The sequence below is a fragment of the Mastigoproctus giganteus genome, chromosome 12, assembly GCF_048544385.1.
Source record: "Mastigoproctus giganteus isolate SK-2022 chromosome 12, ASM4854438v1, whole genome shotgun sequence".
Classification (NCBI taxonomy): domain Eukaryota; kingdom Metazoa; phylum Arthropoda; class Arachnida; order Uropygi; family Thelyphonidae; genus Mastigoproctus; species Mastigoproctus giganteus.
The window spans coordinates 86,305,240-86,326,054 of NC_143586.1; the positions used below are offsets into that span (position 1 = coordinate 86,305,240).

The 20,815-nt window shown below is 36.8% G+C and overlaps 1 protein-coding gene across 3 annotated transcripts in view; it reads right to left on the reverse strand.

Moving 5' to 3' along the window:
• Nucleotides 1-20,815, reverse strand: part of Sulf1 (Extracellular sulfatase Sulf1) — a 242,783-nt gene that overhangs the window by 143,951 nt on the left and 78,017 nt on the right. For all 3 annotated transcript variants that reach the window (XM_090386513.1, XM_090386512.1, XM_090386511.1), the window contains exon 6: nt 12,608-12,783. In XM_090386513.1, coding sequence (XP_090242639.1) covers nt 12,608-12,783 — 176 coding nt within the window. The remainder of the gene's footprint in view (nt 1-12,607; nt 12,784-20,815) is intronic.

Below are 20,815 nucleotides of genomic sequence, written 5' to 3' on the forward strand. Positions count from 1 at the left end.
GTTTTTTTACACGGAATTTATGGCAAAAAGGCACAACAATCAATGCCGCCTAACACTGCCAAACATTACGGTCTTTGCGAACAGCCATGAAAAACAAGTGGCCTGGGAAGTTAAGCAAAGGTGTTGTTCTCATTCAGGACAATGCCACGCCACACTGCACGCGCAACGTGACACTTGCTCCACCAAAGTTTTGGATGGGAGGTATGACAACATCTGCCGTACAGTCCTGATCTTTCGCCTTGTGACTATCATATCTTTGGCAAGCTGAAAGAACATGTAGGGGGACAATAATTTGCAAATGATGAGCAGGTGCAAACAGCAGTTCGACGGTGGCCGAATGACCAAGGAGTGGATTTTTATCATCAGGGAATCGAATGTTTAGTCATGCGTTCAGAGAAGTGTTTACACCAACTCAGTGACTATGTGGAAAAATAGTGCAAGGTATGTGCTTTCTATTACATAATGTAACATGCCTCAATAAAAGTCTCTTGGGCTACAATGGTCAAGTGTAACTTATTTTTTAAATTACTCTCGTACATTGTTAAAAAGAATTAGTTACTCATTTTTCCAAAGAAGGCTCAATGATATGTTGCAACAATAACATTCCTGTAGTTATGAGATTTTTTGGAATTTTCTACCAACAAGAGTGGGAGCCATTTATTGACTCATCGAAGCAAAGTTTCAAAGGAGTTCTCCTTCATAATGGATACCAAGTATGTATCCATTCCTATGGCCCATTCAGCACACTTAAAAGAAAACTACTAAAATTTTAAGCTTCTTTTTGGAACAAATTTGGTACAAGGATTGTGGTTGGCTAGGGTGTGGAGATATAAAAGTCACAGTTCTGTTACTTCACCAACAACTTAGTTACACAAAAATGCCTTGCTTTCTGTGCAAGTCAGATAGTTGCATAAGAAGTGAAAATTACCACCAAGACAGTCTCTGACACCCAGTTCAAAGAACATTAAAGATTAGCCACTAGATCAGTGGTTTTCAACCGTGGTGCTGTGGCACACTAAGGTGCTATAACAACATTCCAGGGGTGCCATGTAATTTGGGTTTAAGTTACTTAAACTTATTATTATTTTTTTCGGAAATTTATATATTTATTTCATTATTGCATTCTATGTATAACTGATGTTTATTTAGTACCTCTATATAATGTATAAAATTATTATATTAATTATATATAATTTGTATTATGAATTGCAATTTTGTTTATAATTATACTATATTAACTACCATATAACATATATTTTTAAATATCACACACACACACACACACACACACACACACACACACACACACACACACACACACACACACACACACACACACACACACACACACACACAGAATCGGATTATTAAAAGGGAACTCCTGCACCAGATGATGGAATCAGAGTACTGTTACCTCCTCTGCATATAAAGCTAGGATTAATGAAACAGTTCACCTATGTCCCAAATAAAGAAGGAAATTGTTTTGAGTACATATGCAATATGAGTGTTAAGGTACACTTCTTGCAATCTCATCATAACTATTTTCCAGAAAATTTAAGTAATTTAAGTAAAGGGCAGAGGAAAAGATTCCATAAGTATATAAAAGAAGTGGGGAAAAAAGTTACAGAGGAATGTAATCTTAATGATGATTGGCCACTGCTCAATGCTAAAAACACCAAATAGCCACAGGAATTTTGGAGTGCTAAGTCAAAAGGCAAAGTTTAATGAAGATATAAGAAATCCAGTTTTCAGCCATATAACCTTGACAGGAGAGGAAGATCGAACTTCTCTCATGTTTCTGTTATTACATATTTTTATAGTTTTTTTTTAAATAACAATAACCTATTTGTAAAATCTATAAATAAACCAGAATCACCTCCACTAACATTCTCCCTCCCCTCCAATTTATAAAAAATTCTGATGTGAGAGAGCAAATTTCAAGTAACTTTCAAACAATGTAGATCAGATTACTTATCAGCAGTAAACATCAGAACACTTTTCTTAAAATTCAGATTGGTGTAATTTATCATTTTTATCATTTTTCCTTAAATCTATTTAAACAACTCACTTCCACAACACCAGATGGAAGTTTGTTCCTACAATAGCTACCTGTTCGCTAAAGACAAATTTCTGCGCAATCTACTCTGCAACCATCTTTCCTAAATTTAAATTTATGCCCCTTATGTGTTGCCTGAGCAATTAACTTACTCAATCTATTCAAAGCCTTAAGCATTTCAATCAGATTTTCTTGCAAGTGTTTAGTTTCCAGACACTGCAATTTTCAGAACTGAAGCCTTTCGAGGGGAAGATTAATTTCACTCGTAAATCTCATTGCCATTCTATGCACCTGTTCCAAAGCTCCACATCCTTGCTAAAACGAAGCTTCCAGACCTGTAATACAGTACTCAAGGTGTGACCTGAGCACTGCCTTTATACACCAAAATAATCACCTCCTTATCCTGATAGCAAAATTCCTGTATATCATTAACAAAACCCCATGAGCTGTGCTGTCCTAGCAGCCCATCTGCCTGTTCAGAGAACATCATGTCTGACTGCATAACTTATCCCCATCCCCTGGTCTTTTTTTGTTCTCCTCTACTTTCAGTGTGGTACCATGTAGTTGGTATGTTATTCTGAGATTACTGTTACCCATATGCAGTACCTTGAATTTCTCAATATCATTACTTCATTTGCCATTTCTCAGCCCATTTGCCTAATTTTTTTCTTAATAATCTTCAGCAGCATACCCTGATTATGTCATTAATTACCCCACCAACTTTTGTCTCATCTGCAAACTTGGCCATCAACCATTCATAAATATCATTAATAAATATTGTAAACAACAATGGGTCCAGGACTGAACCCTAGGGTACTCTACTTCAATTAGCCTAAGAAGCCCTAAGAATTAGCCCAAGAAGCCTAAGAATTAGCCCAATTAGCATAATAACATTAGCCTAAGAAGAGTGGTAATATCAGCCAAAAAAAAAAAAAAAAAACACGCTTCCATTTCACCCCTCCATTTGTTCCAAGTACCTGTCCAGCTCAGCCATAAATTTATTTAGGCTATCAACTTCCACAACAAAGGATGGAAGTCTGTTATACCAACCAACCACCCGCTGGCTAAAGGCAAACTTCTGCACATCTATCATACACCTGTCTTTCCTCAATTTCAATTTATACCCTCTCAAATGATTATTCTGAGCAAGAGGAAGAATTCCATCAGCATTTAGCATTCTCAAAACATTCAAGGCTTTATACACCTCAATCAGATCACCTCGCAGGTGCCTAGTCTCCAGACACTGTAATTTGTAAAATTTAAGCCTTTCTTCATAAGAGCAACCCTTTGTTCCATTCACTAATCTTGTTGCCCTTCTCCGTACTCATTCCAACAGCTCTACATCCTTCTTAAAATGAGGCCTCCAGACCTGTATACAGTACTCAAGGTGTGGCCTGACCACTGCCTTATATAAGGGGATAATCACATCCTTATCCCTGCTAGAAAAATTCCTGTATATGATTGACAAAACACTATGAGCTACTCTTGCAGACGGTCTGCACTGTTCAGAAAACTTCACATCTGCCTGCACAATTACCCCCAGGTCCTTTTCGTTCTCTACCACTGTCAGTGTAGTACCACAGAGTTGATACATCACTCTGGGGTTGCTGCTTCCCATATGTAATACTTTACATTTGTCAATGTTAACCTTCGTTTGCCACCTCTCAGCCCATCTGCTTAACTTTTCTAAATCCTGTTACAGCATACTGCCATTAGTGTCCTTAACAACCCTGCCAACCTTCTTATTGTCTGAAAACTTGGACATTAAGCTTGATATACTATCATCAATATCATTTATAAATACAGAAAACAACAATGGATCCAATACTGAACCTTGAGGGATTCCACTAATAACATTAGTCCATGATAAGCAGTGTCCATTGATTACCACTCTGTCTTTTCCGACTCAACCATTCCTTTATCCATAGCAGCAATTTGCCTCCAATGCCACACTGCTCCAATTTGTGCAGCAGTCTTCCATGTGCAACAGTATCAAAAGCCTTTTTAAGATCCAAATATATGATATCAAAGTGATTCCCTGCATCCAGTTCTTTTGTGACCACATCATAGTATCCAATCAAATTGGTCAGGCAAGACTTCCCCTTAACAAAATCATGCTGTGTCCGAGCTATAACTGAAGTCTTGTCTAGATGATCCTGCAATGCTTCTTTAACCAGTGCCTCCAATAATTTTCCTGGAACAGAAGTTAAACTAACATGTCTATAATTACTTGTGTCAGCCTTTCATTCTCCTCTTTTTTTTTTTATTTTTATTTTGTTAGTTTTTGGCCCATCAGCTTCTGTGGCAATAATGCACCTCCCAAGGTTTTTGCATTTTACTGTGATCCAAGCCAGAGGCAGGATTCAAACATGTGACCTTTGGGTTGCCAGGCGATCCTCCTTTGTGAATTGGAGTCACATTTGCATATCTCCAGTCCATGGGTACCTCCCCTGAGTCCAAAGAAGCTCTCATAATTATGGCTAAGGATTTGCTTACTTCCTTTGCTGCCTCCTTTAATATAACTGGATAGATCCCGTCCACCTCGGGTGCCTTATTTATGTTTATCTTCAACAATTTCTTCTCCATTTTCTTCTCAGTTATTACAAAATCATCCAGCTCACTGCCAGAGTTTAACTCACCTCTGGCATTCCCCTCCCTGAATAACTCCTCATGGGTGAATGTAGATGCAAAATACTCATTTAGTTTGTTAGCCACCTGAGCAGGATCATCAACAGTTGAACCATCAATATCCAGTGGACCAATCTGATCCATCCCTTTCCTTCTAGAGTTTACATAGGTAAAGAACTCTTTGTTGTTTTTCTTTACATCCTTTGCCAAGGATTTCTCGTAATCTGCCTTTGCCTGCTTAATCTCATTTGTGACTTGGTTACAGACCAGCTTATATCTATCATAGGCTTCCATGTCACCCATTAATTTATATGTATCCCGTGCATTTTTCTTCTCTGCCACGTGTCTAATTAGTTCATCTGACATCCATTTAGGCCTAAATCTTGAACAATATTTCTTAGTTGGTATGAAAAGATTAGTAGCTTCCAAGATTAATTCTTTGAATTCTTCCCATTTTGAATTTGTTGTTTATAATATCGTAAGTTGGTCCCACCTTACAGAATTTAAATACTGTCTCAGACCATCGTAGTCGCCTTTACGAAAGCAAAAACCCTTCCCTTTATCCCTGATTGTAGTTACCTCTTTGAGTAAATCCCTCTTCAGCACACTGTGATCACTGCCACCTAGTGGTTCCTTTATCTGCAGATTCTTAATGTATGAGGAATCACTACTGATAATCAGATCAAGAGTAGAGTAAACTCCCGCTATTCGCGGTATCTATATTCGCGGTTTTGCGTATTCGCGATCGCCGATTTAATATAAAACGAAACCTAAAAAAATGTGAATTTTAAAGAACCGTGAATATTTTCCGCCATAAAAAACATGGGCGTGGCTAAAATTATCTTTCCCGGTCAAAACAGCGCTCAGTGGGTGGGGGAGAGGGGTGACAAATTCGCGAGTGTGGATGTTTCTCGCTAATCCTTGTTCAGTATGTGTTATGCACTTGTTATGGCAGGTTTCGTCGTTTGCTTTTAATTTATATGCTTATAAATTGAATAAATTTTTCAATTTATAAATTGATATGCTTACAAAAATGATAAATCTACCGTTTTGCAGTGTAAAACAGACTCTTTCGAGTGTGTTAATGGAAGAAAGTGACTTTATTATTGACAAGTTCTTTCTAACCCTTACAAAAATATGGCTACGAATAACAAGAGAAATGTGAAAATATCAAAGAAGGTGATGACATTAGCGAATAAAATTGAGTTATTAGATAAAATTTCTAAGTGTCTCCTCAGGGCAAAACATTATAAAATCAATGAGTCAATGGTACGATCAATCAAAAAATCGGAAGAAAATATCCGCCGTAGTGTCCGTGAAAATGAGCTAATTGCTTCAAAAATTTGCTCTGTAACTCGTGATTTTAAATTAGAAAAAATGGAAAAGGCTTTAAATCTGTGGATAGAAAACCGAACTCAAAATAAAATTCCGTTAAGTTCTGTCATCATTCGTGAAAAGGCAAAACTCCTTTATCAACACTTTAGCGGAACTGGTGATAGCACTGGCGGGATAAGTTTTTTTTGCTAACCAATGCGCTTGTTTGAAAGATTTGTTTGAAATTTCTAATAAATATTACATTTAATATTAAATTGTTTCTTATTTTCATTTCGATGCAATATGCTTGCATTTCACCTATGTACTGTCTATGTACATAGTCATATTATGAAGGTACATATAATACATACATAGACAATTTTAGACTAGTTTTTCGTATATATTTCATACTTTGGAACGGAACCCCTTTATTACTATGGGAGCCATAACTCAGTATTCGCGTTTTCGGTATTCGCGACATTTCTCAGGAACGTAACCCCCGCAAATAGAGGGGGTTTACTGTATTACTCCCTCTAGTTGCCTCCCGAACATGCTGATGTAGAAAACAATCATCCAATAAATTCACAAAAGCATTGTTAGTGTGTGAGTGACCAACCCAAAAATTCCAGTCAATATCTGAGAAATTAAAATTCCCCATTATAAAACTCTCTGATTTACTGGCCCACTCTATTTCCCTGTACAGTTCCTTATTATACTCATCAGAGTCATTAGGCCTATAGCACACTCCTCTCAATTTTGATCTCCCAATGCTTATGTCACACCAAATTGACTCGACACTGCACTGTCCAGCGATGTCGACTGGCTTCACTTCCATGGATTTTATGTGTTTCTTAACTAATAGTATAACCCCTCCTCCCTTCCTATCTTGTCTATCTTTCCTGTACGCATTGTACTCCACAAATTCCAGTTCTGCATTCCTTATATCTGTGTGACACCACGTCTCTGATATCCCAACAATATCTGCCTTTGATGTTCTGAGCAATATCTCAAATTCATCAAATTTATTTACCAAACTCCTAGCATTGGTGTACATGCAAGTATACATGCACCTGTTGCTATTCTTAGCTACCCTAACACAACACACGTGTTTACTTGTACCGCAATGACTCCCAGCAGTCTCTGAAATACCCTGCATCTTGTTTTCCAGGCTGCTGCTCATTCCAATAGAAGCAGTACAAGAATCACTTTCACCTCTGACAGTGGCTACTGTTAATCTATTAGTCCTTATATCCTCCCCCCCAGCTAGCAGTTTTCTGACTCACCTAACACTGCCTCAATAGCATCAGCAAATATTCTTGCACCCTTTCTATTTAGGTGTATCCCATCCCTGTAGAAGTAGTCTCTCCTGTTAACAAGTACAGACCAGGCTGAAAAAAAATTCTACCCCTTGAGCCCTGCACAATCTTTCCAGGCCAAATTGATCAACAAGGCGGCTCTCATCATATACTCCCTACTATCGTGTCTGGGCAGAATTGCAGACACTTTCAATTTCGCCCTTAATTCACGGCTTTTTTTCAACAGTGACCTGTACTTGTTAAGTAATTCTGCTGGTCTCCTACTCTTAATATCATTAGTGCCAATGTGCACAACAATATCACCCTTTGTGCTCTTAAAAGATGATATTTCTCTCTCTCTCTCTCTCTCTCTCTCTCTCTCTCTCTCTCTACAACGTCATCAACCTTTGGCCCTGGCAGACATACCCTGGTGCTGTTCCAGCTATCCTTTTTACATAGCATGTTCTCCGTTTCCCTGACAATAGAGTCACCAACAACTACCAGTTTCTGTTGGATCAGTGCATTCTGCCTTGAGGGTTGCCGCTGTGTTGCACGATGATCAAGTGCAAGCTCTGGCATTGATGTGGGCAGCTGAGAGCTTGATGGATCTCTCAATTTTGATATCCTTTGAGGGCACCCACCCTGTCCTTCAAGCTCTCATATAGGCCCATAACAATGCTGAGTAGTCGCCTCATTTCCTCACACTCCTTACATCGCACGCACACGAAGACATTCCCCTTGGCAATATCATGTCCTGTACCTGATTGCTCCACAAACAAAGCAAGCAGTGCATTTTAAAAGGCTGTGATTCAGAGGGCAGCTGTCCCCCTCAGTTCTCCCCTGCCACAGCACTCCATTTAGCTTGAGCCTTTTGCTTTGCTGCTCTGGTCTGAGTCATGATTCCGATTCAATTTTAATAAAATTTCAATTTCGGTACAAAATTTTAACCCTAAACTTGTATCCCAATGCAGTTGTAACACTATATATCTATATATATATTTTTTAAGTGTCAAGTATTATCTTCGAATTTCTTTAAGTTCCGTATCAAGTTATGTATTGATTAATTATGTTACGTTCGTAAAATCTAAGTCATTATATGTATTTAATTAAAAGTACAATTTAATTGACAGTGAAGTTCAACAAGATTAATAAAATTTACTGATTAATTGATAATACCTTAAGAGCTTGTTTGTTTGTTTGTTTGTTATTTGGTTTTTAGGAGCATTAGCAACTAAGGCCATATTGCTCCGGGATATGCGGTGGTCATTCCCTGACCTTTCCGCATTCTCCGTATTTGGTGGTGACGGGCTCGAACCCCGGTCTAATCAAGAAGCGTGTGCTATGCACTGCTGCTCCTTCCCACCTGGCTACGGAGGCGCACCTTAAGAGCAAGGAACCTATTCTGCCCCTTTTCTTATAGGCTCTTAATAGGAATGTAATTGTCCTGGGGTGCTATTCATGTTACAATAAAACACTATATGTACATTTAAAATATATATATATACAGCAGACTCTCTGGTTACTGGGACCGCATTAACCGGGACACTGCAAGACTCCAAAGGGGGAAAAAAAAGAAAATCCACTGGAAATCATGAAATTCAAGTAATAAATAGAATAGGTATAAACAGATATTTTGCAAGTCGTAAATAAGTGGCAAGAAGCAGCATTATAAGTCTTGATTGGGAGATGAACCTATTACCCAGCAACCCTCGCTGTCTTCACATTCTCCACTCAAATAAACAACAGAAAGAGACAAATGTTTAGTTTATTTTAGTGCATCATGTGGATTGTTGTGTTCCATAGTACTTCAAAAAGAAAAATTTTCTTTAATTATTTAAGTCAGGAGTGATTCAGTCGATTTTTTTTTTACAGTAAATATGTTTTTTTTGTTTAGAAAATGCAAAAGAGTTGTGCTTTCAATTGAACATTTTTTAATTATTATTTATTTTAAATTTTGAAAACAGTGCATTCATTAAATCAATTTATTAAAGAACCATTATACTGTTGGTGATCGACCCATACGTGACATTGTAAAAAATATAGGGAAACTATTAGATTTTTTTGGGCACATCTGATAGCGTTCAAGGAATGATTAACAGAAAAACATTGAAACTGTCTACATAAGAGGACCTCAACAAGGTAATGGTGTTGTGGTTTAGCCAATAAAGAGTAGAAGACATTTCAGTCTCTGGGGCAGTTTGAGCAGCAAAAGCAAAATATTTTTTGATGAATTAAAACTGCAGGGTGATTTTTATGCATCTTCTGGGTGGTTGATGTGGTTTAAACAGAGGCATGGCATTCGTCATATTGCCATTCAAGACGAAAAACTAAGTAGTTATGCACCGGCTGCCCAAGAATTCACCAGTGAGTTTCAAAAATTTATTGAAACCAATGAACTTGTGCTGGAGCAAATCTACAATGCCGATGAAACAGGATTGTACTGGAAATATCTCTCGTCAAAAACTTTGGCTTATTAAGCCGAGGTAAAAGCTCCAGGACATAAAATGCAAAAGTAAAGATTGACAGTTCTTTGCTGTGCAAATGCTGTCGGGTCTCATTCTTTGAAACTCTGTGTAATTGGAACGGCAAAAAAACCACAGGCTTTCTCGAGTATTTCAATATGAAATTTACCTGTCAATTACTACAAAAATAAATCAGCCTGGGTGGACAAGAAGATATTTCCCAGTTGGTTTAGAACTAAATTAATTTGTGCCTTCAGTGCGACAACATCTGGGATCACTGGACTTGCCACAGAAAGCTGTCCTGCTATTAGAAAAGGCACTAAGTCATCCCAATGAAGAAATTCTAAAATCAGATGATGGAAATATTTTCATAAAATATTTACCTCTCAATGTGACAGCTTTAATAAAACCTATGGATCAAGGTGTCATCCAACAAATTAAGCGATTTATCGCAGAAATTTATCTCTCAAGTTAGCAGAAGAAAATGTGATTGTGATTCATTGACATTTTGAAAAACCTGACTGTACTTGATGTGATTTATGAAGTTTCAGCAGCATGGAAATCAATAAAGAGCATAATCTTAAAGAGGTCTTGGAGTAATATATTACTGGGAAATGAAGGATTCGAAGAAAACTGCGAAGATTAGTACCAGATTAGTACCGAAATTTGCAACAAATTGAGGGGGGTGTGGGGATTTCGATGAGCAATCAATTCGTGATTGGCTGAATTCTGACAAAGATTTAGCTGGCTATAAAGTACTAAATGATGAAAAAATTTTACATCAGGTAATGACTACTATACCACCACTAAATTATGATGGTGAACAACCTGAAGAAGAGAAAGAGATGATATCATCACAAAAAATTAGCCACTGTGTTGCTTTAAACCACGCAGAAGCACTTCTTGATTACCTGGAGCAGCATTGGAAAAAAATTGTTTTAAGGAATATTCAAAGTGCCATTCGTCAAAAAGTTGCAAAAGGAAAAAAATAATCTTCTATACTTTCGTATTTCTCTAAGTGAATGAATTGATTTTCACTGATCTCTCCTATTTTTTGTAAAATTAAAATATAATGTTAAAAGCAAAAGATAACAACAGACTTTTTAAGTTAAAACAAAATTTGTAAAAAAATGTGAAAATTATTGTGCACTGTCGGCAGACTTTGGTGCCCGATGCAAGCATACATCATTACCTATAGGTATGTTTTTATACCTATTCAGAGGGGTGTGCTGTCCATGTGTGAAGCATACAGGTGCCAGGAAGCCGAAGATAAAATTCATTGAATTTTAGATTATTTTATGTTTTTAATTAACGGGGCGCTATATAAATTTTTGCACACGGGCGCTGCATCCTCCTGGTGATCTCCTGCCTATGCAAGCATCGTATTGGACATGCAAGTAATGCATGGAAGTTTTTTCATTTTTTTTAATCCATCACCATACTTTTTAGATTAACTGTGAAATTGATTATCCGGGATTTTTTTACCAACTATCCCGGAAAATTGGAAAGTCTACTATGTACACACACACACACGCACACACACACACACACACGCACACACACACAAGGGGTGATCATTTAATTAGTGCAAGATTTTAAGTTTACTGCCACTAGAGACGCTCTCCCTGAGCAGATTCTCTATGGGCATGCCAATACTTGTCAAGCTTAAACAGTGATATGTGATTTGTTATTATTATGCCAGACAGAGCTTAAATCTATCGGAAACAGTTAAAGAGAGAGATGAATGAAGTATATGGTATTGAGTGTCTTGGTAGGATGGCCATATTCATGAGTCTGTTGCAAATGACCCAAGACGCAGTCAGCATTTCTCCTGAACAACCGAGAAACTTGCAAAAGCCCAGGAAATCTTGGATGAAGACATGAGAATTACACTTCATGAATTAGGTAGTCCATTTCATATGATACTGCTCACACTATTATGAAATGTCATCTGAAAATGTCCCGAATCTGTGCCCGCTGGACTCCACACAATTTGACTCCAGAACAAAAAACAGCAAAGAGTAGACTTATGCAAAGAAATGCTTGATTGTTTTGAAACATGGGATCAAAACTTCTTAAACTGAATAGTGACTTGTGATGAAACTTGCAGACAAAACAACAATCGGGTGAGTGGAAGCATTCTGATTCATCAAGACCTAAGAAATTTCGAGCTGACAAACAAGTGGTTCTTGTGTTTTTAGACATAAAAGGCATTCTTGTACACATTCTGTGCCTTGTGGAACAACTTTGAATAAGGAAGCATACTCAGGTTCTCAGAGTCAAACTTCGCCACACCATTCACGAGAAATGCCAGGAACTTGCCGGTGTGAAGTGGTTTCTCTATCAGGACAATGCCAGGCCCCACACGGCTAATATTGTGCAGCCAGTGATCACTTCCATAGGTGCTGAGGTTCTGCCATATCTCCCTTATTCATCGCACTTCGTGTGATTTCCTGTATCCATGTTTGAAGAAAGCAGTGAAAGGCAAGCATTTTATGTCTGACAACAATTCTTGCAGAACCACAATGGAAGCACTTTGCAGTATTTTGAAAAATAGCTTGCAGGAAGCATTTAATGTGTGGGTACGATGGTGGCGAAAGTGCATAAAGTTCAAGGGAGAGTATTTATTTCGAAAAAGAGAAATCCACAGAAGATTCAGATGATGACAATTAAGGTAAGATCTTGCACCAGTCTGCAAATTAAATGATCATTCCCTTGCATATAAAACTTTATTAAGGTTGCATATGTTCTGATTTCAGTATTAGCCTACTTTGCAATATGGCCAACATTATTTTCATAATCAAAAATATCATAAAACAACCATTAAGACCATTTATAAAATGAAAACTTACCGGACATCACGAGGAACACGTGGACCACGTACATAAAATGGAACTCTAATATCAAATTCAAATGGCATTGATTTCCCTTTAACAAGGCCAAATTGTCCAAGATGATATCCATGATCAGAGGTATAGAAAATATATGTATTGTCCAATTCTCCAAGGTTCTGTAGTTCAACATATAACTGTCATAAAGCAATATTAAAAAACACAACTCTTACTAAACAGATGGTATAATTACAATTTATTTACAAGCATTTTAATTACATTGGAAGTAACTTGCATTATTTTTTGCATTATTTAAATATTACAGTGAAACTGATAAAAAAAAAAATTACTGCTGCAACCAACATTTCCTAATTTCATCTAGAAGACCTCAACTCAAGGTTTCTTCAATTATTTTCTTATACACTAGTGTTAGGAGTATATTAAATAAATTTAATGAGTTTAAAGTATTGCTTAAGTCATCAAATGCCAACTCGGCAAGTACAACATAAACATAGTATCACTCTGATATTTGGAATGCCGAATTTGAATATAGCAATTACAATGTATATAGAATGGATGGGCATGGCAGAAGGAGTGGGGAGAGTTAAGACTTTTTGGTTAAGAAGCACACAGATTCTAAAGCAGTATAACAAGTAGATAGATTACCAAAGTAATGTTATTCAATCTGGTGTGCCAATTTTGGCACACCAGATTGAATAACATTTAGTAGAAAAACAAAAATGAGCATAGGAATCTTTTATAGGTAAAATGACTGATGGGCATAATAAACAACTATACAGACAAATAAAGTATGCCATTAAATCAGAACATCTTATCATGGAGAAGGAGGGTTGAACTTTTTATCAGTGAGAACTCGACTGGGCAGTTTACTCAGAAGCAGAACATTTCTTGATTTGCAGAATGACTGTTTTCTACATGAACGTGTTAAACAGGCAACAAAATGTGGCTATATTCTTGATCTTTTTATCAGCAGTGATTCATTATGTATTAAGTCTTCAAGTAAAGGAACTTTTAGGTAGCAATAATCAGTGTATTAATGTGGAATTTATTCAAAGAAATAGCTACTGTTAAGGGTAAAGGGATTTTATTTTAACAAACGTGATTATTATGGACCTAGACATTTTCTAAACTCTTTTCAGTATGACCTACTAATGTTGTTATTTAAGTGTAAATGTCAAGTGGGAAGTGTCAGAGAGGCCAATAAGTACACAGAGTAAGATATATATTGTTCAAGATTTAGACCAAAATGGATGTTATGTGGACTGATGAGCTTAGGTGGCAGAAGAAATATGCATGTTTTCTTCACTTGTGATACTGTTCACTTTCAGTATCACTTTAGCAGCTCAAGCACATTGCTGATCATGTTACACGGTCTCAGTATTCATAGTTTGAATAGAACAATAACTTTCAGAAGTGCTTTTTAACATGTGATTAAAATAAATGACAAGAGAAAACAAAGCAGCGGTGCCCCTTAAATTGGTGGGGTGAAAAAAAGAAAAGTCTGTGGATTAAGGGGTCATTTTCACCTTTAAATATTATTATTTGAGAAGAATCCTGGTTCAGCAGTTTTATAAGGAAGTATAACATCTGTATGGCAGATAGAAACATTGCCACAGTTTGTCCAAGACTATAAAGATTTCTAAGAAATGCAAGAAGAGGTCATAAAGATGAAAATTTGAAATTTTAGACACTGCAAAAGAGCTTAACCTGGAATGAGATACAAGATATGAATGAGTTGCTGGAGTCTCATAGAGAGGACCTCAAAACCAATAATTTGAGTGATTTGCAGGCACAAATGCAAATTGAAGAATGAAGATTTGTGATGATGAAATCTCCAAGACCCCTTCAAAGTGTCTAAACCTAAAATGTTTAAGAAATAACATGATGAAGGAGGAAGATACAATTGAAGAGAAGAATTGCAGAGGATGCTGATCACAACATTGAAAATAAGCAGTAAATGATGAAAAGAAGAAGGAAATTTGTATATTTATTCCGATTTCATTTTAAAAAGAAATAAAATTATTTGCAAATCTTTAGGAATACATCTCGGTTTATGAGTTTATTTTCATAAAAACTGAGCTACATAAGATTGCATGGTGATTCATTGTTTGTTTAGTGTACATTCAATTAATGTAGTTTTCCAAGAACGCATTGTGTACATTAACTGAGTGTTAGGTGTATTTATTAATGGCACTAATAGGGGTATTTCAAGTTTGAAGTCTAAGTCTGCTGATGATACAAATGTAGGAACAGTGGTTAATGACAGTAATCAGAGTATGCTAATTCAAGATCTAAGCATATAAGCAGAAAAATGGCAATTGTGCTTTAATAGTGATAAATGCAGGGTACTACAGTTGGGTAGCAGTAATCCTGGAATAACATAGCACCAAAGTGGTAGATAAAGAAAACTATCTGAAAGTGATTGTAGAGTCTGATATGAAATTCTCCTGAACAGTGCAAGATGCTAAAGCAGCTCATGGAATCCTGACAAGGACAAACAGGAACTTTCTCAGCAGGGCCAAAGAAGTGATTATTCTGCTGTATATAAGGCAATGGTTAGGCCATAACTGGACAACTGCATACATGTCTGGAAATCTCATTTTATGAAAGACACAGGCCTGTTGGAAATGGTGCAGAGAAGAGCAACAAGATTATTTGCAGACACTAAAGGATATTTTTATCAAGAGTAGCGTTCTGTAAATTGCAGTTTCTGGAAACTAGGCATCTGAGAAAGACATCCACGCTGATGGATGTTTTTTTCAAATGACACACAAAAGTGAGTATAAACTAAAATTGAAAACAGATGTGCAGAAATTTGCACTCAGCAAGAGAATAACTGATGATTAGAGTAAATTCTAATGAGCATTGTAGAAGTGGATAGTTCAAGTATATTTAAAGGTTTGAAAAAATTATTGGAAATGGGCAAATGAAGTGGGTATTGGCTGGTTTTTTTTTTTTTTTTTGTTTTTGCTGTATAAACTTTGTTTCCTTGCATCATTTTGCCCATTAACTGGTCAGGCATGTGGTCATTAAAGATTATATCAGTATTAGCAAAATGATATAAGAAGGGAGACTTATATAGAAAGCCAAAAATAAATAAATACTTATGTCATTTATTTGGAAGTCCTTCTAATAATTTGTTAACTCTTTTAAACTTATTCAAATTAAGTTTAAATTATTCAAATGGAATTTATTCAAATGGAAATATCATCCAACAATAAATTACTTTCTGACTAAATGCAAATCTTCATGCATGTCTCCTGCAACCATCCCTTTTTAACTTAAATTTTTGTCTGCTCATGTGTTGTCCAAGAAATATTAAAAATGCCATTAGCATTTAGTTTACTCAACCCAGTTTTAAAACCTTAAATGTTTTAATCAGGCCTCCTCCTTATTGGCACTTCATTTCCAGATGCTGCAATTTACTGAATTCAGGACTTTCTTGTTCTGCCCCTTACTTTTTGTTCTTCTCTACAATGTCTTAACAGATCTATATCCTTCACAAAATTAGACATTTCAGTCTATGCTATGCACTATCTGTACACCTCACAACACATGGGCTCTACTTTTAGGATTGATTCAGAACAAAAAAAGTTTACATAAATGTGTATGATTCTGATCAGTCACAGAGCAGCAATGGCTGTTGAGTTTTAACTAGCAGCTATGGGGTTTTCATGGTAAAAACTAATACATAACACATATACCTAGTAAAATGTATATTCATACTGGGTACAACAAGTTTGCATATTCTTATTTTTTATTATAGCTCCATAATTTTTCAGAATGTGTCCACATGTTTATATGAACTTTTCTCAGTTTTCAGGTACTGAATCAATCCTAAAAGTACAGCCCACTTGTTAGAAAGTACCCTGTATATGCCATAACATTGAGCTTAATAAAAAAAAAAAGTCTGTTTAAATGTACTGTACTGGGAGAAAGAATTCAGGTGTAAAGATGCCCCCTAAGGTCTAATTATTGTCCTAGTTTGTGTAGTGTTCTTCTGACCAGTTTGGGCTATTAAAAATAATCCCAACCTTTCTGTTAAGTTTATTCAATTTGTTTTTAGCAACCATAGTTAATTTTAGATCCAATAAATTAGACAGAAATGATTAAACTTTGTGCCTCCACAATATTGCTAATGTGTACATAGCTATTTCACACAACAGAATAAATGGTTATAATATATAGTCAGAGTTATAACTAGACATCAAATTATATTCATTACATTCATATGTATGAGGGGTGTTTGAAACGTTCATGGTCTGAGTATGAAGGGTTTATTTCAGGAGACTGGTAACATGTTGCTTTTCAATACAGTTCCCTTTTCAATCAATACATTTTTCCCACTAATGTTACAGTGCATTGATTCCAGCTACAAAGAAAATTGTCTCTTGGGCTTCCAAGAATGCATCCATTGCAGCAGTGACAAGTGATAGACATTGCAGATCTTCCACAGTGCAGGTCATCTTCCAGGCACTCTCTCTCTCATTTAAATTCTGCTGCCCACTTCTTAACCATGGAATAGCAAATAGGCATCCTCTCCCAATGTTGTAACCATATCCTCATATTGCCATTGGTGTTAGTTACTTTTTTCTAAAATACTGGATAACTGCATGGTGACTGATTCTGTACGTCTTTCCTCATTCACACAGCTCTGTTGACTTCTGGACTGGTAATTAAAAAAAACTTTATTGAAACTACACAAAACTTGGTGGGTTGCTATTTGTACATATGCAACTTCATATTGTGGCTGTTTTAATCATTAGTGACAATAAAGATATAAAGGACAACAAAATTAGTGAGAGGAACAAAACTTTTTTAAGAATACCAATAAAGGCTTCAGTTATGCAAATTGTCACATCTGGAAATTAGTCATCTGCCAGATCTGATTGGAGCATTTAAGCTTTGAATGGATTGAGCAGCCAAATGCAGATGACAACCCTCCTCTTGTTTAGACAGCAATACAATGGGCATATTTTTAAATCAGGAAAACATGTTGCAGGATAGCTGGGCAAAGATTTGCTTTCAGCCAGAATAAACTGATCGTGGAAACAAACTTCTATCTGATGTGGAAGTAAGGTAGTTTGAATAGATTTAAGGGGGAATTATTAGGAGTTGAATAGGTGATGTTGGAAGTAGTATTTATTCATTTATTTTTTTATGATGTTGTTATAAGTTTGCTTTCTTGCATCATTTTTTGCATCATACTAAATGATTTAGTACAAAATCATTTCAGATAGCAATAATTCTGTGTTGTATATCTCTTTGCCTTTAGCCAGTGGGTGGTTGGTTGGTGGAACAGACTTCCATCCTTTGTTGTGGAAGTTGATAGCCTAAATAAATTTAAGGCTGAGCTGGACAGGTACTTGGAACGAATGGAGGGGTGAAATGGGAGCATGGTTTTTTTTTTTTGGCTGATGCTGCATAAGCTTGCTTTCTTGCATCATATGCCTCTACTAATGCTAATGTCATACTTTGTATATTCATATTTTATATATTGTATATTTTTTATATTTTTGATTTCAAAAGAAATTCCGTGCACTTATTACACAGAATTTCTTTTGATTAATTACAATGGCTCCGCAAGTGCAAATTATTTGCCAATTGTGCAAAAAGAAATGCAAAGACTTCCTTCAATGCAATGTGGAATGCGGTCTTGTATACTGCATTAAATGCATAGATATGTCAACAGCGAACTGGAAAAAGATTTCACAGGCAGTGATCGACTCATGGAAGTGCCCTTGTTATATAAATCACAGGTAATCAAAGAAAAAGCAGACGAAACATGAAAATAACTTGGGATCCAGCCCAGCTGATCTCTCAAGCCCTTCCGGCAGTGAACCTCGGTGTTTCAACTGTCCCTTATCATCAATGAATACTCAGCAGAGTGGGCTATCCGAGGCATACCTCATGACGTGGAATCAGAGCAGACAAATCACTCCTTCTCTTACTTCCTTAACCAAGAAATTTCACAAGATGAAAATCCAAATGAGCTGACCACAAAACTCATTTTTGAAATCTTGGACATTCACAAATCCATGATGGTCTCTCATCTTGATGAAACTAAAAAAAATCAGATTGGAAAACATGCAATTGCGTGAATTTAATTATATTTTACTATAGAAAATTTCAGATTTGACAGATCTTATTCGAAATTCCAGCAGATCATTAAGTCCTACATTGAAAATTCTACTTTCCAGCCAACCCCCGCTCCTGTTGCAGAAGCCACTTACACCTATTACAAAGCAACCTCCATACCCTCCAGTATATGCTCCTGTCACCAGTCCGTCTCAGAAAACATCAAGGATGTCAACTGAACTACAAATCCACTCCCAGAAGATGTCATTTCCTCTAGGCAGCGGACAGATCTCATCGGAAGACAGCGGAATCTATCTGCCTTTAATCACACAGGCAGATGTCGACATCCTCCTCCCGTTGTGGGAACAGCCACCAACTCTACATTCAGAGTAATCCCCAGAACCAAAAGTTCGACCAGGGGTATTTTTGTCTTGAGACTCGAACCTCAACTCTATGATACAGAATTAGAGCAGCATATCAGAACTCAACTGCAGTTAGAAGCAAAGGTAATAAAAATGATTTATAAACACGAGTCGTGCAGCTCTTTCTACATTCAATGTTAGCAAACAGACTTTGATGAATTACTGAAGGACCACTGTTCGTCTGTGGGAACCATCATTCGGCCTTTCTACGGACGTCCCCTCTTCCTGTTCCTAGATTACCAGCTAGTGACTTAGCTATCGAAACAAGTGAGCATGAATGACAATCCGTGCGTTTTTCAGATATTCAGGAATCTCTACAGGAAATAATGTCTACAAATGATTCATCTTTCTCTTCAGCCTATCAGAATTTGAATGACACTAACTCTTGTGAAAACATCTTTCTACCTGTCACTTTCCAACAATTCAGCCAAACACCTTATGCCTTCTGCAGCATCAAAAGATGCAATTACTGTATTCTATATGAACGCATGCAGTCTTGTAAAACATAATGATGAAATCCTCGCTCAACTGACATCATGGAATCTGCATCCAGACCTGATGGTTCTTACCGAGACCTGGTTCTCTCCGGAGGTTTCAATCCAAATTCCAGACACTCTTTTCAAAGTTGCAGAGGTGATTCAAAAGGTGGTGGAGTTGCTATTTATGTTCACAGTCATCTGCAATGCTCTGCCTTTCCCATCTCAAATCTGCCTGATCAAGCTTGTGAACTCAATTTGATCCGCACTGCCTCTTTGGTGATCGGGTGTCTATACTGACCTCAGCTTCAGTTAACAGCTTCCTTGTAACTCTTGACAATACTCTATCTCATTTCACAAGCAAATCCCTAAGCCTTCTACTGATTGGCGACTTTAATATTAACATTCTTCAAAGCTCTTCCTCTCAGATGCAAGACCTCCTAGATGGCATTACTTCAAATGGTTTCTCTGTTCTTACTGATGGAGATATTCCAACTAGAATGGGAAAGTCCTACAATTCCCTTCTTGACTTCGTGATTGGGGAATGCTCTCTTACGTATGCAATTGGGGAATGCTCTCTCACTTGATACAACTATTTCAGATCATCGTCCCATCTTAATGGTAATTGAAAATGAAATAAATGAAGCAGAGACCATGCACATTTTCAAATCTGTCACTCCAGACTCTCTCAATCAGCTTTGTCACAACCTGCAGCAGTCAACGTGGGATGGAGTGCTTGCTACGAGTGATCCTGAAATTACAACAAACTGCTTTTTTAAGCATATCCTAAATATGCTATGAAAAATACGTATCACATATCAGGAGCCCAGGGAATAAAAAGGCCATTAGGCCAAGAGGGAAAATATGCCTGTTCATCTCAAACAAGATTTGTAATATGTTAAAGAAAAGAGACAACCTTGCAAGAATTGCTAGAGCAACAGGAATCAAGCAGATAAAATTAAATACACAACCTACAGAAGCAAAGTCATTGACTGCATTCAGTCAGAGAAAAGAAAATATAGTTCTCAACTTACAGGAATATTAACAAGAAAAAATGGACAGTTTTGAACATAATATTACCGGGAAGGAAACTGAAATCACAGAGCTACATTGGAGACGTAGCTAAAATCGAGGTACTCATTTCAGATGACGAGCTAAAAACCACTGCCTTCTGTAACCACTTTATATCAAGTGGAAATAACCTCTTTCAAGATGAACTTGATTTCAGAGAC